Source organism: Callorhinchus milii, unplaced genomic scaffold (genome assembly GCF_018977255.1).
Source record: "Callorhinchus milii isolate IMCB2004 unplaced genomic scaffold, IMCB_Cmil_1.0 Scaffold4, whole genome shotgun sequence".
NCBI classification, from domain to species: Eukaryota; Metazoa; Chordata; class Chondrichthyes; order Chimaeriformes; family Callorhinchidae; genus Callorhinchus; species Callorhinchus milii.
In genome coordinates, this window is record NW_024704745.1 from 53,003,076 (window position 1) to 53,020,914 (window position 17,839).

Below are 17,839 nucleotides of genomic sequence, written 5' to 3' on the forward strand. Positions count from 1 at the left end.
TTTGAACAATAGTCTTGCCAAAAAACGGCACCAGCTTAAATTCAACTCCTATAATTTAGTGATAGGGAATATTAGACAGAGCAATATAGTACACGTTAACACTTAGAACTGCATCTGTGTATCAAGGAGGTGAATCAATTGTACCGTTAACAAATAATGCAGCTATTTCTTTTAGCAAAATGAAATGGATGCTGAATTTTGGGTTGTGTTTTTGGAGGGAAGAAAGGTCACAAAAGCCCTGGTTGACCAATGGGCTGTGATAGCAGTTTATTGCAAAAACAAATCTTTTTATGGGTTGAGGGTTTGAATTCAGTTCAGGGAGGAAGGAAGAAGAATGTCAGCCTGTGAGAGGGCAATTGAAATGAGTTACAGTAGCCTTACGCCAGTTTCTTCTAGATGGGGGACCACAAATTGTACTCAATTCTGTTATAATTAGCTATATTCTAGCAGGGTTATTCAACGGAAATTGAAAGGAGATTTAGGTGCATTTCTACAGCAAAGTGCAGAAGGAACTGAGTTCAGTGATACATCTATCATAGGATTATTTGATATCATTGAGTTTAAATTGGGGGGAACATTCTGTGACATTACAGCATTATCCTTCACTTTGCTGAACATAAATACATACAAAGAAATAAATAAACTGAAAACTACTAACATTGTTAATATAAAAGGCAATAATGAACTTGACTTTAAAAGATATTTCTAAATAATATATTTGTTCCTAATTGAGCAAGGCAAACCACAATGATTTTCTTATCAACTGTATGGTACAAATAACTTGAAAAACAAAAAGGGTATTTACCCTTTATACATATATGGGTACACAGGCCATCTCTTACATCACAGAGTTATTCAACACAGATAGCTGTGTAACATAAAGACTTACCCAAGGACAGTAGAAGGTTAAAGGTTATGGTCAAACGGGAGAGAATTGGTATTTTCAATACAATTTAGTTTCCAAAATAGAAACTTCCTTTATCAGACTTTGATAGTTTCCAGCACTTTGTAACTCAAAGGTTTGTAAACATACTTTTGTACATTCTGTTATTTTTAACCAAGTACCATTAAAATGCTGAATTACATTGTATCAATATCAGAGTATTGGTGCATCCTACTTATACAATATTGCTTACATCAAACTGTGTCAAATAGGTTTGCCCGAGTGTCTCAGCGAGTTTATTCAATGAACAGCTGGGAGGCCCTGATGGGGAGTGTCCCAAGTTCATTCTCTAGTCTGGGGAGTTAGTGGATCTTAGCCTGGTGTTGCTAAGGGCACTATAATTGACCTCAGGGCTTTGGGTTGGAGGGGTGGATTGGGGTGGCAAAAGCTTCAGATCCCACACTTATTATTGGAGGTGCATATGTATTGATGGCAAGTAGGAAGCTGTGATTTCCCCTCAATCAAATAGCCCACTGACACTCCCTCTTCAAGGCTCATGAGAGTAATAGCCTCTTGGGTGAGGCTATTGCCAATGGAACTCTACCCAATAGAAGGAAAAAGGAGTCAAGCTTCTTCTTGAGGAAAAAAAACTAAGGGGATGAGATTGCAGCTTGTGATGTGACAATTATCACTTTTTGATAAAAAGCAGCTCCACTCCTAAGGCTGGGCCCAAAGCAGCCCCTCGATAGCCATTGGATTTGCTAACTTGCCATGTCTATTAGAGGAACACCAGTTTAACTCAGCTTTTTTGTTCAGTTCAGACAGTACTCCACAAACCAGTGATAATACATCACAACTTCTGTGTCTCCATCAAACAGATTAAATGGAATATATAAACCAATTTGTAATGAAGGATTTGAGGCCATTCACATTCACCCACAGAACACTGTCACTGATCCTTACAGTAAATTTGCACTATTCTAGTGCACAGTATCATTTGATTATTTAATCCAATACATTTAGCTTCAATCAGCTTCTTGCTTTAAAAGCCTAGGTGTCGAGGGGAAAGGTAGGAAGTTCAGGTTCACCCACCCCTACATTCTACTGGTTATGTTGAATCGGCTCTGCCGAGACAACCCTTAGGTGGATTTTCTTTTTAAAAATAATAAAAATTGGAAATGGTGCTGAGTAAATCCATATGCATTACTGGTAAATTTACACTTCCAATTACTTACATTGTGTTAATCATTTTTACCAGATGCAAAGGACTAAACTATCCCAAACTGTCACCCAGTTCAACCAAACTCAATTGCACCGTAGTACTGCGTAAACTATCCATTTTGCAACAGTAAAAAAAAATTGCACTCTGTTACACGGTGTGAGCACAATTTCCTGCTACCAGAATATATAATTGTATTACTTTAAACATTTCATCATTATTCTGTCTTAATTCATCCTTAGAAATGTGAATGTTTAAGACGACATAAGATACATACTGTGCTATAGGCACTATTGTGATTTTATACATTTTTTCTGAAGTTTTATATTTCATACAGATTGCGACATACAAACACTAATAATTATTAAATACACTACAAATAACTGAACTATTTGACAATATACATTTCAAACTAGCAATGTTACAAATGAATGATAGATTCAGAAAAAAAATCACATTGAGAAACCAATACACCAGTGTATTGGAAAAAATAAGGTTAGGGCAAATAAAAGTGCGATCAGTGCCCAAAGCTGGCACATTTCCTGTACTCCTGCTGCTTTCACTTCTAATGCAGGGCAGGTTTTTATTTCAAAAATTGCTACAAAATAAAATCTCAAGGATAACGCTTTCTTAAAAATCCTTTCAATTTCAAAATATCAAATGCAAAAATAAAAGAATTTTTTTCAAGATTTTTTTAGCAGATGGAAGGTGAACATATATTCTGTGTATATACAGGTAAATATATATTACACTAACACAGAGAAATATTGCATGAAGAGTGAAATAAGTGTAGGCTTCTTGCACACAATAGTTGATGAATAAGGACTAAAGAACATATGCTGGGACCACTACAATAATGTACAGCTAAGAGAAGATTAAATCTTTTTACAAACAGCCCAATTATCCTGAATCTTAATACAAAAGAATTATATTTATAATGCGTCTTATATCAGTAGGATGTCTCAAAGCTCTGTATTACAGGTAGCTGGGCACGCGAGCCGGGGGATAAGGTGTGTGTGGACAACTGAAAATGCAGTCAAACGGTAAGGTAGGCTATGTTGGATGGGTCACTAGGATTGTAAGAGGTGGCAGAGGAAGGGCAAGATGAAACCATGGAGGAATTTAAATGCAACAACGAGGATCTTAGTTTTGATCCGCAAAGGAGATGGGGGAACAAGAGGCTTGCAGAGCCTTGTGCAGGAGAGGAAGTGGGCTGTAAAGTCCCTGGAGGTTCTGCAGTCTATATAGTGAAAAGCTGGGGGGGGGGGGGGGTCTGGCAAGCAGGAAACCCAGATACATTTGACGTTGGAGGCAAGGATGGGGGGGGCATGGAAAGGTGGGTAAAGGAGCCAGTCAGAGGTAGAGAAAAGGATTTTAGCATTGTCTTTAGCCTTCAGGATGATACTGGAATAGAAAGACGATTTGACTGAGGCAAGGGTGAAGCCAGAGACTTTGGTATGGCCAAGCAAATTTAGCGGATGCTATGGGGCTGGATTTGGCACCACAGGCCTGGTATTTAAAGGAGTGGAGGTGGAGGTTGCACCAAGGGGATGTGTGGTAGTGGTAAGTGAGTTGAGAATAAGGTTGATAAAGGAGGTAAGGCCAAGGTGGGCAAGGAATCAGAGGGCCAGGAAGAACTCAAAGCCAGTTGAAAGGAAATGAACAATTATTTTTTATTTGTTGTTTGAAACTCTGAATTACTCCTTGGTTTTGGTGAGTTTACTTGCTCATAAGTGTTTGGGCATCATAAAGTATTAACCAAAGCAAGTTACATTTGAAATCAATCTCCCAAAATGCAAATGTAATTTAGATCTTCTTGTTATGTTGCTAAAGTAGATAGATTTCAATGATACTGGGGACTCATTCGGATAAAACCATCCCATTAAGTTCAAGAAAAGTAATGTCTTAACAGACAATGGCTTGATTTGTTCCAGAAACAAAAGCAGTCACCAGCATCCATACCTCCCTGCTGACGCCTGAAGCTTAGATGCATGTGGAATTCCAAAGTAACTAACTTTAAACCTAATTTGGGAAGTTTTAGGCTGGAGAAGCAAAAATAACTTAAGTGAAAATCATCTGCAGCCCCGCCCTCCCCATTGCCAAATAGATTCAACTCATAGACTCAACTTGATAAGAGAATTTGTATTGCAGCCCTGACCATATGTACAAGTTCCTGTATTCACTCTCCATAAGTAGCACACTTTTCAATAAACAGCAAACTAAAATCAATAATAAAAATAAAGCTTTGATGACTGTTCAAATATAAACTGTGCCAACCATTTAGCATTGTAACAAGAGCCTAGCAATACAAACATTATGTAAAACATAGGCATCCTGACTGAATTCAGACACTAGCTTTTCTCATCACGTTGTTGCAAAACCTTTCATGATTATGGCTATGCCTAAATAAGGACAGTTAAACAAAGGGCTTATGATAGAAACACTATTTTGTAGACCAAATTAGTTTAATCCATACGTCAAGGGAGGCACATATTCCACAGGCGTCACACTCAGAAAGCAATCAAGACCCTTTTGAGCAGCTGAGATGCCTTTTGCTGCATTGAAATACAGTAAAGCATTCTCAGTATGAAGCGTTCTCTTTTCATGGATACCATGGAGATTTTCTGCTTGTGCCAGCAGTTATCAAAGGAAAGCAACATAATTTGCAGGGATCAGTCCCGTTTTGCCTTCATACGTTCCCTGTAGCCAACCTGGTTCCACCGATGTGTGCACTAGAGTAAACAGAATGAAAATGCTTCAAAAATCATATGTTTTAGAATTTAAACATTTATTACTGTTAAATCTATGGGGGAGGAATGCATTTGAAGCATTTAGAATGTTTGCAAGAAACCTTTTTTGCACAACCTTGACTTTTTTTTTCCCCATACAAAATAATGTGAGAATATTATAGGGTACAGGGAATTAAGCAAAAACATCTTGATTACACAGAATGGAAATCTTGTACGCTATTTGCAGACATTATGCATTACATGTTTGACTGTTCTGAGAGTTAAATGGAATCAGGCTCAGATCCAGCACTGAATGAATTAAAAACATCTGTATCACACCAAATGGTGCTGAGAACCATTTCAGGAGTACAGCCATCCATCCTGACATCTACCACTCAAACACCTTCTCATTTTCACTGGATTTCGATCCATTGAACACTACGGTAATGTAGACTTATTTTAAATTTAGAACATTTACACTTTTTTAATAACTAACATTATAAAGATACAGACACCAGTATATTAAATGGTTTAATCCTGCGCATGTAGCAAAGCAAGTAAAAGTCTGTTCATAATGTAATATCAGTGGTGGAACAAATGCAACAGCAATAATATAGGGTATAATGGGACTTTGCCTCAAAAAAGGGAATAAAATTGACAATATGCAGCAAGCATGAAACACAGCCCAGAGACAACTATTGCATCCCTTTGATCTCTGAAAGAGATGTTCTTAGACTGCAGGAACTATTTACAGGAGCAAATGTTTACGATCTTGCAATTTTATTTAGTATATGAGGTTAGGCGGCACAAGAGAAATACAGAAAGTCATCAGTGAACCTATAAAGGCTGAAAAATACTTTAGACAATTTTATGAGAACGTTTGGCGGTTTGGAATGCAACAAATCTTTGACTCAAAATAAAATAAATTAAAAATATGTGGATTGAAGTCAGGACTGTCTTGCCTCTGGGTTGGATAATATATGCCAGAAAAATATAGGAAGATTTAACTTGAAGTAGGAAAATCAATAGTTAGCACAATTTTGCCTATTTAATTGACAAGTGTCTACTATTAGAGCGATTTTGTAATAAAAGGCTTAAGGAATAAACATTTATATTTCATTGCTGTTCTCAGATTTTTCTTAAATTACTTATTTTTGTTTATATTTTTGATTAGTTACTCAGCATTTTTCTGGCCCCAACTTGTCTTTCTAATCATATCTCAGTTTTAGTTATTCTTCCTTTCTTTCCCCTTCTGCGTTCCTTTCTATTTTTTTTACTGCTTCTGTTTCCTCAGTTCCTTCCCTGATCACTTTTGCCTATATTCTATTTTCACCTTGCATTTCCTTTGTTTCTTATTTAGATCTTTAGATCTAAACAAATAGGGCTTTAGATCCATTTCGAATGATTAGTTTTCTGTCTTGATTTTCAAACTTTCAATCTATCTTGTTTTTCATAAGCAAAAACAGGCCTCAAGGGGAGATGTTGTATCAGTAACATAAAGCCAAGACAAGCAAGGAACTAACACACAACCTTAGACTTAGAAATAACATCAAGTTGTTAGGAATTTTACCAGGACTAATAAAACATGTATTAAAACCACTAATAAACAAACAAGAGGCTACATTACTCAGGCTGTATTAATATTAGGTTCCTGATATTATTGAATGATTTGCCAGGGGTTAGAGCAAAGTCGATTGGGGCATTTAAAAATAACTGGACACGTATATGCAGAGAAATGGAAAAAGAGGATAAAGAGCAGAGAATTGGGATTAAAGTTGGATGGCTTCTTGGAGGAGCAAAAAGTGGCACAAAGTAACAGGCCAAATGGCTTCCCCCTGCGAGTGCATTTCTAAATTTCTGTAAAAGGTGTTGGAAATATCAGAAAACCTTAAGTGTGCAATAATGAAATGCAACATTTACATATTCACAAACCTAAAAAAGACACATTTGCATTTGAATAAAATCAAGTGCAAGATTTAATGTCTCAGTGGGTTCTCAGGCCAATTTATGTTTTAAATTCAACAGCAATAATAACATTTGAATAAACATTTAATGACTACAAGCTCAGCAATATAAACTACTGAATTAAATCTACCCTCGTCCATGCCTTCGTCACACCCCAACTGGACTATTCCAATGCCCTCCTTGCCGGTCTCCCCAGCTCCATCAAACACTAAATCCAATTAATTCAAACCTCAGCTGCCCAGATATTCACCCGCACAAAACTCTGTACCCCCCATCACACCAATCATTGCCAGACTCCACTGGTGCCCAATTACCGAATGGATCGATTTCAAGATCTTCTCACTCATTTTCAAATCCTTCAAACCCTCGCACCTCCCTACCTATCTGACCTGCTTATCCCACCCTCCACCACCCACTGCCTACTCTCGGCTGGCCTGCCTCGCGTGAAGGGCGCTATGTAAATGCACGTTTTTGTTGTTATGGTCTCATCATAACGAGTAATCATTTTACATTTACACTAAATGTAAATTATTTACAGATTTTGTCAGTTTGTTCATTTTCTCAAAGACAGGAATAAGCAAACTATTTTCCCAAAGTCCGCAGTGTGAAGTGTAAAAAATATACAAAGTGACTTCAACGCCAAATCCACGTGCATTCCAATTGTTATTGTAATTTTTCAGCTTAGTTGGTAGCACTTGTTCTTCTGAGTCAGAAGGTTGTGGGTTCAAGTCCAATTTCAGAACTTTGAACTCACAGTCTAGGTTACAATTATAGTTCTTGCAATTTCTATAACTCCTTCTCATGTCGTTGAGACGTCTCAAAGCACTTCACAGGGTATACTGTAAAGTGGATTGTCTATGTATTTTGTGGGCAAAACGTGGCAACAAGTTGCGTACAGCAATATCCCACAACCATGGAGTGAGTGACCAGTTTTTTTTATTTGGGGAATTGTTGGCCAAGACACCGGGTGAACCTCCCTTCTCTTTTCGAACTGTGTCATGGGATCCTTAACATCCACCTGAACAGGCAGATGAGATCTCAATTTAACATCTCACCCAAAGGATGGCACCTCCAACAATGCACACACCCCCAAGACTGCATTGGAGTATCAGCTCAGACTATGTCATTCTAAGATTCGATGTAAGGCTTGAGTCCACAACCTTCTGATTCAGAGGCTACCACTGTGCCAAGCTGACACATGGAGGTTGAGTTTCCACTTCATTGTCAGAGTTGTCTATTCTGAAAATATGTTAAATAAGGTCCCATCCATCTGGGCACGTGGACATTAAAGATAATACTGTTTTAGTTTCTTGGCCAACAATCCTACAGATCAATAATTGATCATTCACTTCATGGTTAAATGTAGAACATAATGATAATAATCTTTGCATTTGATATAGCACCTTATCATGTCATTGAGATGTCTCAAAGATCTTTATAGAATATACCGTAAAGTGAATTGAACGTATATTTTATGGGCGAAGCAAGGCAGCCAATTGAAAACAGCAGTGTCCCACAAACAGTTGTGAATTGAGTGACCAAACTATTATTATTTGGGATTATTGCTCCTGGAATGTGATCTGCAAATTGACTAACAATCGGGTTCCAACTTACTGCCAGGTAAACAGAGCGTGTGGAATAAGGAAACTTGCGCCCTGTCTGGGAATGGAACCCGGGTCCTCTCAATTGCGAGGCAAGTGCTCTAACCAATACACTGTAGGGATGCCATGCAATTTTAGCACATTGCTGTGCACAAATTGGCTGCTGCATTCACCTACAAATACATAATTACGATACTTTACAGAATTGAGATGATTCACTGTGATAAGTCACTATATCAAATGCAAGTATTATTACTATAAGTAGCGTCTAATATATGTATCACATTTAAGCAATCAATGATAGCTAATTAATACTGCACCACAGGAAATATATATTAAAAATAATCGCAGTACTCACCATTAGTAAATATTGCCCCCTGTGGGAAAGAAAGCTCATGGCTGTGCTCTGCTTTACAAGCATACATAGCTTTTGCTTGGCTGTTCAAAAAAGATATAATGTAACACAAAACACACAGACAAATTAACGATAAGCATACAATTTATTTAGAACCACAGAACTATTTGTATTATATTCCATTTTTTAATGCAATAAACAATCAAAATTGTACCGTAACCACTTCTGAAAATGACCTTTCTCACCTCCCTGATTACCAGTCTTGTGTTTGTTGATATACCAACTCTAGTTACAAGTTATTTTTTGTACAAAATTGCCTTACGTTATAGGCCAGTTTACATGTCTAGCAAAATATACTTCTGTGAGTGGTAGCCAGCTTTGTAATAGCATTACACATGGGATTGGATGCTTCCAATTGTTTTTCTGCTTCTTCTGAATTTACTTTGTCTTTTTTAACCAAGCTAATTTTTTGATCTAGCTGATTACAATCATTTTTAATGTCTCTCAGTCACTCAGAGATTAAACTCTCAAACTAATTGCACTCATCTTAAACTCTCCTTACTTTGGTGTTTTTGAGATTCTCTCCGGAATGTCGCCAGACTACGGCACTACCTCACCCCTCACGCTGCTGAAACTCTGGTCCACGCCTTTATCACCTCAAGGCTGGACTACGGGAACTCTCTCCTCGCCGGCACCAGGCTTCGCGACCACATCACTCCCACCCTCGCTCACCTCCACTGGCTCCCCATCCCCCAGAGGATTGATTTCAAGATCCTCATCCTCACCTACAAGGCCATTTACGGCCTTGCTCCCTCCTACCTCTCCGACCTACTATCCCCCTACCTACCTGCCCGTACCCTCCGTTCCTCTGGCTCCGGTCTGCTCCACATCCCCTGCCCCAACCGCCCTACCATCGGTGGCCGGGCCTTCAGCCTCTCAGCCCCGAGGCTCTGGAACTCTATCCCCCAGTGCCTTCGCCGCCTCCTCCCTTTCCTCCTTCAAGGCCGGTCTCAAGACCTTTCTCTTTGACCGTGCCTTCAGCTCCCCTCTCGACTCTCTACCCCCTCCTCGCTCCCTCCCTTCCCTCCCCTTACCCTGACCATTTCCCCCCTGCTCGGGTCCTGACCCAACTCTACAGCGCCTTGGGACGTCCTCCCGACGTGAAAGGCGCTCTATAAATGGAATCTTGTTGTTGTTGTTGTAGCAGATGGCTGATGACATCAGAAATGGAGGCAGAACCCCATCTGCCTACCAACTTCCTGAACTACTTGTTTAACATCTATATCTCACTGATGATAATTTAGGTCCTTTTGATTATGTTATAACAGGACACTATCGTTGTCACCGTGACATTAATGATCATATGACCTCGATGATAATAAGCTCATGCACTTAGGAGGCCAGGCAGTGTAGAAAGTTTGCCACGGTTCCATAGGGAGTACACATTATAAACAAACCTGCAATATAACAAATCATGCCATCTAATACAGTCCTACTGTATTATGGAGCAGAATAATTAAAAGGACTAAATTATCATCCTTAAAGATACAGATCTTAAACAGGGCAGTTCAGGAATCTCAACGATTCAACATGGGACTTCTCACCCAGCCTAGACACGGAATTGATAGCTTTCCCTCCTTTGTGGGTAGCCATTCTTAGTTTGTGGAGTGATTTTAATTGTGATAATGAATGAAACTTCTACAAGCTAAATAGTGACGAGACCTTCGAGTGGTCTGTGTCCAACTTCTTGGAGGAACATACGGTGTTCAGCCACACAAGGTTGAGTAATTATATATCTGTAATGCCCTTAGACATGCAGCGTGCATCTACCACTTGGCTACAGGTGTGGGTAACCTGCTGCACTATTATGTTTATTACTCAGCTTCCTCACACAGTTGCTCAGTGTGACTGAGATTGGGAACTCAGTGAAAGGAGGAAAATTGAACCCGCACCTCACCATTCGCTACTGGGGAATTCTTTGCTCCTATTGTGTTTGGCATTGCTCAGTCTACTTTGAGGTAAATAAAAGAGAACTGAAGAAAACTAGAAAAAACAAATTGCTTTCATTTTCTCCAAAAATGCAGCAAAGGAAGACCCATAACTGTTTATCAAACCTTTTTTTATGTAATCACGAATTCCTTCAAGGATATGCAATTTTTGAATGTATTTCTGCAATATACAACAGCTTTGGACAGCTCAAATCAACAACAGCAAGAGGAACTTTTCCTTTCCAAATAACCCACTGGAATTGCTCTGTAAGGCTACCCCGCATGATGGGTACATGATGGGTACATCATGGGGGGTAGATTATTGCTGGTGTAGATCACGTTTTCCCCACAAAATATACAGTCAAGTCACTTAACAGTATATCTGTAAAGCGTTTTGAGGCGTCTCGAAGACGTGATAAGGTGCTATATCAAATGCAAGAATGATTATTATTATATTATTATCAGAATAACACTATATTGGTTTGTTATTTTGTGGTTTGTCAGCCGGTTTGGGGACCTGTGAGGTCCAACATTTCTCAAGCCTTAAAACAATTGTCATATTATATTAGATGGAGCAGATTTCATGAGTCATTCTTAATAGGTTTTTGAAAAAAATCACCTATTGTTACATTTTACGATATTGGTCTTAAATCTAAGATCATGAGAAGTTTCGGGGCTGTTGTTCTGTGGCACCTGGTTTGTCATATTTCTAGCTTGTGCATTTTTACATAACAAAAAAAGATTCCAGCCATGTGTCTACAATCACCAGGAGAGATTTTGCTCATAAATACACCACCAATAATAGTAATAATAATCCTTGCATTTGATATAGAGCCTTATCATATCTTCAAGACGCCTCAAAGCATTTTACAGAATATACTGCAAAGTGAATTGACTGTACATTTTGTGGGTGATTTAAGGTAACAACAAAAAACAATCTATTAGTGCTTACCATATGATCTTTCTTTTCTAATTCATTTTTCTGTTTTCTTAAAAGCCTTTTTCATTTTAAGACTTTTAAAATTATTTTCTACCTGCTGTATTTTATTAAACTATTTTCTTTTAAAACATGGATTTGTGAGAGATTTTTGCTGCTTTAAACATTTCTGGCAATTGGAAATGATCCCTAAGTACTGTACTTTAATTGCAGAATTAGAACATGTAAACGGAAACAATATGAATTAAAATCTTACCGTCCTAAGGAATTGTGTTTAGGAAGGCCAAAATTTTCAAACAACTGAGTTCTAGATGCAACCCTAGAAACAAAGAAACATTTCTATTAATTGATCTATTCAAGGTCAGAATTGAATTAAAATTTGACTTTTTCTGTACAGTTAATGCCTAAAATTCTTATTAATCTGCTGGTGCAGAGTTCCCCTTCTTCAAACAGTGTGTACTGCTCATTGTTATTAAAAGGATATACTTGCAGCAATAAAGCAGAGTCTGGGAGTTAATCTCGTTTGAGCTTTTATCAATTTGTCTTCCCACTTTTAATGATACATATGTTAATCCTTTATACTTGTACACTTCTTTCAAATTTAATGTATATTTCCTCTCATTCTTTATTCCAAAATTTATCATCTCACACTTTTCTGCATTAAATTTCATCTGCAATTACTTGGCCAATCCACCCATCTGCTTGTTCTCCTGAAGTCACTTACAATTCTCTTCACAGCTCCTCTCTCCATATTTATGTACTGTCTGTAAACATTGATATTGTGTGTTCTTAATCCATATCATGTATTTATATTAAGAAGACAATGATCACTGATCGCTATCACTGGGTGACACGATGGTTTACATCTCGTCAATCTGGAAAACACATTTACACCTTCTCTACATTTCTGTCCTTGAGTTAATGTTCTATCTATGCTGCACATTTCCTTTAATATGGTGCAACTTAATTTTTTCAACAAGTCTCCTATGTGGCACTTATCAGGCACCTTGTGAATCATCCGCCACATTATTTTTTATCAAAATACTCACTTTTGAGTGAGTAATCGGGTTCCCGAAAAGGAAAACTTAACCTAAAATTAGTAAACATTCCAAGTCTGGGTCATTTTGAGATTGGATATTGTTTAGTTCTAAACCTTACCACATTTCTAGATTATTGCTAATAAATAGCCACTCATTAAAAAGGGAAAATTAAAAGCATTTGTTGTTTACAGAACAATTCTGGGATATAGATGAATGGTACTTAATTGATACTCTGCTGGTTAATGTAGTTACAATGGGCCACCATTATAATGCTTGCTAAACTTTTGATGTCTAAGCTTAAAACTGGAATTTAGCTCAACATCAACTTCAATAGTACTCAAAAATAATGGTGCAAAGCCATTCCACTCTTCCAGGCATCATACCTCAGAGGAAACATCAAATTAAATCAGCAGTTTTTAACTGCACGTTTGGCATTAGCACTTAAATATCACAGGACATCAATGCCAACCAGGTATTTCCTGGGGACATGAGGTATGTATGGGTATAAGTGGTGTTCTTTAGACTTACACACTTTACTGTACAAATTAAGCTGCCACCACAAAGGGTTATTCACAATACTTGTACTTACACAGACCCTGGTTTCTGATAACCATTGCTTGCTGACGAATCTAATCTTCTTCTAGTAGCCATTTTGGGAGGAATTGCTGGGTTGGATGCAGTCTTAGGCATGTCTTTCAACTCCACCGAGGAAAGATTCTGAACAGAACTGCTAAACACTCTAGTACTGGTACCTGGAAAATAAATCAGACAAAATCCGTCCCTAATTTTATTTCTACTTTGCAATCATTCAATTCAATCATTACAAAAATACTCATTAACTTACCATCTGTTGTAGGAAGAGAATTTAGAGAGGTAGTTATTGATCTTTTAAGTCCAGACAATTTATGAGGACCTTCACTGCACAAGCTTAAGGGCTGAGATGCATTTGTTGTATTAGTAACAGATGACACACTCTGAGAATCTGACTGGCCATCTGTTTTAACTGTATCTTCACTGGAGCTCAATTCTGGGCTCGTAGTCCAGATCAATGCGCCTTTCTGTCCAGGTGATGAGGCAGATCCCGAGGTCCATTGTAATCCACTAACTCCCATCTCTCTTTGTGAATGGTGCTGAGAAGAGCTAGTTTTGGAGGAAGTATTTAGTTCTGATGAATGAGAGGACAAGGACTCTATGCTTCCCATTGGTGTACTGTCAGGGCTGCTGCTGAAAGTGTCACCTGAAGAGAATGAATAAGAACTGTGTTAGTCTGCACAGTACTGAGCTTTGTCGTTGAATGCATGACAAATACTAAAAGCAAGGCATGTAAATTTGCAAATTTATGCTCTATGAGTACTTTGAGATATAGAAAAACATGCAAATCTCCTCCAAGTCTTCTAATAAAAACTTTTCAAGCTCATACAGAGAAACTTTAAACATTTCCTACTTTTGTTTATAATTAACAAGGTTCACTTGACAGTAACAAGTTACATGAATCAGCTAGAAGTTGGTTAATATCTTTTCCAAACTAGTTTCTTGACAGTAACAAGTTACACGAATCAGCTAGAAGTTGGTTAATATCATTTCCAAACTAGTTTCACCAGCGAATTAATTTTTGCAATTAAAATGCAAATAGCTTTCATAATAATCATCTTTGCATCTAGTGCCTTTCACATTATGAGGACATCTCAACCTACTACACAGGATTTATTGTAAAGTGTAATGACTGTAAATCAAATACGTATGTAAAAGGAAGAAAGATCTCAATCGTTTGGTTTGGAGAATCTTGAGAATGGTGAAGGGTTTCCGCTGACCAAAAGAAATGACAAACTTACTATGTTTAAAACAAGGAATGTAAAGAAGGAAAGGAAATAACTGATCCTACTCAGGTAGAAATGTCTGATGAATTATTGAGTCATCAATGAATTATTGATGAATTATTATAATTATAAATTATTATAATTTTATTGAGTCCCGACTCCTCCAGTCCATGAAACCTTCACTGGTGCTGCCTTTCAAGAAACCCTCTGTACTTACTCCCTAAAAACACCTGTGAAATGTCTGTCTTAATGCCAGCCATTAAACAATATGATAGGCAGATCTTTTCATCACTGTATTAGATCTAACCTTTGAGTTTGGAAAATTGAAATTTAAAATTCAATTCATCCTTGAGCATTGAAGCTCATCTGGTTTATCACACCAACCAAGACGTGTCAGAATACATTTTGTGCATCTTCGCTTTGCCATTGTCAAGTGCCAATATAGAATGTTTTTTCACAGAGATGAAAATTTCACTGGTTGGAAAGAGAGAGAGCAAGAATATCCAAGGACGCACAGAATGTACAATATGATTTACTTCAACAAATTTGATTAATGAAAAATGAAAGGACACTCTTACATTCTATGACAAGACTTTACAATTTGGTCGTACTGACCAGGAAGAGCTTTGTAATGCGTTTAATGCAGTACTGAGTTTGTAGCTTTTAATGTTTTTTCCTAAAATGAAGTTCATATTATTAATTATTAATACAGTAAAACTCACACAAGTCGTATCATTCAGGAACATAACGTACACAAAGTACGAGTTATAGGCAAATTTGTGCAAGTCGTATAAAAAAATATATATTCTTGAGCAACTGGATTCCCTTTTACTAATGGGAGCCTCATTGGGAAACATCCAAATAAAATCTCTTCTGCTCATTTCTAACGTGAAGATTTATTGTCAGTCCTCTTTCTACATGGCTGAAGTTTATTTTCCCTTTTGACATATATTGGATCCTTAGCTGGCTCAACCTCTTGCAAAAGTTAAGGGAGAATTTAAGAAGTTTTCCATAATTCTGCGCAATCATATTTCAATACAATGGTCTAAGTCTTAGACCGGATTAATTTTTGGGGCCTCTGGTGACATGGTACACAATAGGAGACAAAAAGATCAAGCCTTCCCCTTGATCTGACATCTTTAAAAGATCTTCACCCTGTTCTCCAAATTTACATATGCTTCTTTTGAATCTATGAAATCCTATAACCTTAATTAGTGTTATGCTGTTCTTAGTTTCCACTGGTCAAGTCAATTTATCAATGTAGAACCACTTGTTTTAACTGACACTTGGATCAGGTTATTCTTAGACCTAAAATAATGTTTTTACATAAACAAAAGCTCTCTCCATTCCACATTACTCAAAATATTACAACCATTAAGTTGCTTCTGCTACTGTATTGCTCAGAAATCAAATACAGATTTTTCTGCATGTGTGCGTCTTCAGACCTCTTCAAGCCAACTGCAGTAAATTTTTATGTTCCTCTTCTAAACCATAATGGTGGTAATAAAACATTAAACTCCATCACCAAGTGGTGTATTGATAAAGCTTCTGTTGAATGTTTATTACCCTAGAAACTGGCAGGTTGTCAAGTAGCAGTTATAACGTTTATTCCATTTGAGCTGAAACCAACATCCCGAGAGGGTCACTTCACTTTTGCTTATGAAGTTGCTTCATAAAACAGATATAATGTCTTTACTAAAACCACTGATTAGACTTACCTTCCAGACACTATTTCCAGTGCATCTGTCATTGTAGCATACCTTAACATTAGATGAAACAGCCAAATCCTATTTTTTTTGCAATTTTAAGGTAAGGAAGATACATTAATAATTATATGAATAATATTCATACAAAAATGGCAAAGGGAAAGAGAAGCAAATAAGCTTGTGCAAAATTCTGAACCTCATCAATAGGATCAATAAACCTACAGAACAAGAGTTAGCCATTCTTGATTTTTTATACAACTGCTGAAGACATAACCTCAGGATATTATGCATTATTCACTTGACATTTATTTATTTTCGCACAAATGAAAAGACACGTGAAACAATGCCAAACTAGTGTAACTCAAAGCAGATACGCTGGTCTAGCATTTTCAAAACGCATATCAAATTCAATATGTGAATCAGACCACTTGTATGCACGAATGGATTCCCAGAGCACAAAAACAATGCTACTAGCAATTCTGGCTTGGTCTAGGTTTGTGGTTCACAATAAAACTCAAAAGGAGCAAGATAAGCAGGAAAATCCAAATAACTCTCAATTTACTTACTGTCTGCATCAGCCAGACATAATGTTGGAGTGTAGATCCTTCTTGGACCTGTGGAGAGGCAAGTGGCTTTGCTTCGCCTCGTTCCAGATCTCTGCTCAGGTTGGGGAAGAGGAACATTTGGATCTGGTGGAGTATTGAATATCTGTGGGTCCGAGAACATAAACGTTAATTGATATATAATATAAATACTTTAAGCAGAAAATGGGATTGATACAGTAAACTGTGTTCCACAACAGATTATTTATCTAATATTTTGGGAAACCTGTACAAAATTAAATTGGAATTTCATGCTTTGAAGACCTGGACATTCTATTCCCAATACCTGTAAACAGTATTTAGCATGATTAAATGGGACAAAAATGGATCTGATCATCTAAGTCAATGAAAAAATATGTAACTCGTACAGTACCTTTTCATAATTCTCAATCAGAATCTCAACCACAATGTTCTGAAATTTAATGTTCATCATTGCTGCTACAGTCTCCTCTTGGGATCTCATCAGGGTGGGTCCAAAAATGACACCCAGGTTGGATACAGTCATAAGGTTTTTCTGACTGTGGGTGGATACTCTGAAATGACAGGTTATGGAAAGGTTCACTTATTTTAATCCCAGATTGTTTTTATGTTTGGCAAACCAGGGTGAAAGGTGCGATGAAAACCTGTGACATGTTAATATTAGTGGTAATAATCACATCATTGATGAATACTGCATAAATACCTACCAACTTTTTACACGTCCTAAGTGGTCATGGGGCTGTGAGTACCAGCAAAAAAAAAGGCCCTGCGTGTGTTCATGCATGCTATACCCACAATATATAGTGCCTTTCATGTCAGAAGGATATCTCAAAACACTTCACGCAGCTAACTGGGCATCCGAGGGGAGGGGGCAAAGTAAAGGTGACCAAAGCACAGTTGAAGGCAGGTATTAAAAGTGGAGAGGGAGGGGTGAGGCAGAGGGACTCCAGGGTGGAATCAAATGGCACAGAATGGATCTTTTAGCCACTGCTCTGAAACTCCTTGGGGCTCCCTATCA

General features: G+C 37.6%; 1 protein-coding gene across 1 annotated transcript in view; it reads right to left on the reverse strand.

Annotated features, from left to right (window-relative positions):
* Positions 1 to 2,879: 2,879 nt before the first annotated feature.
* Positions 2,880 to 17,839, reverse strand: part of LOC103185146 (rho GTPase-activating protein 42) — a 175,273-nt gene continuing 160,313 nt past the window's right edge. Inside the window, exons 18-24 of the mRNA XM_007903515.2 lie at positions 17,216 to 17,375; positions 16,807 to 16,948; positions 13,562 to 13,954; positions 13,307 to 13,469; positions 11,934 to 11,996; positions 8,756 to 8,835; positions 2,880 to 4,834 (exon numbers count right to left, since the gene is read on the reverse strand). Of these exons, the coding sequence (XP_007901706.2) occupies positions 4,746 to 4,834; positions 8,756 to 8,835; positions 11,934 to 11,996; positions 13,307 to 13,469; positions 13,562 to 13,954; positions 16,807 to 16,948; positions 17,216 to 17,375 (1,090 nt within the window). The 3' untranslated portion in view covers positions 2,880 to 4,745. The remainder of the gene's footprint in view (positions 4,835 to 8,755; positions 8,836 to 11,933; positions 11,997 to 13,306; positions 13,470 to 13,561; positions 13,955 to 16,806; positions 16,949 to 17,215; positions 17,376 to 17,839) is intronic.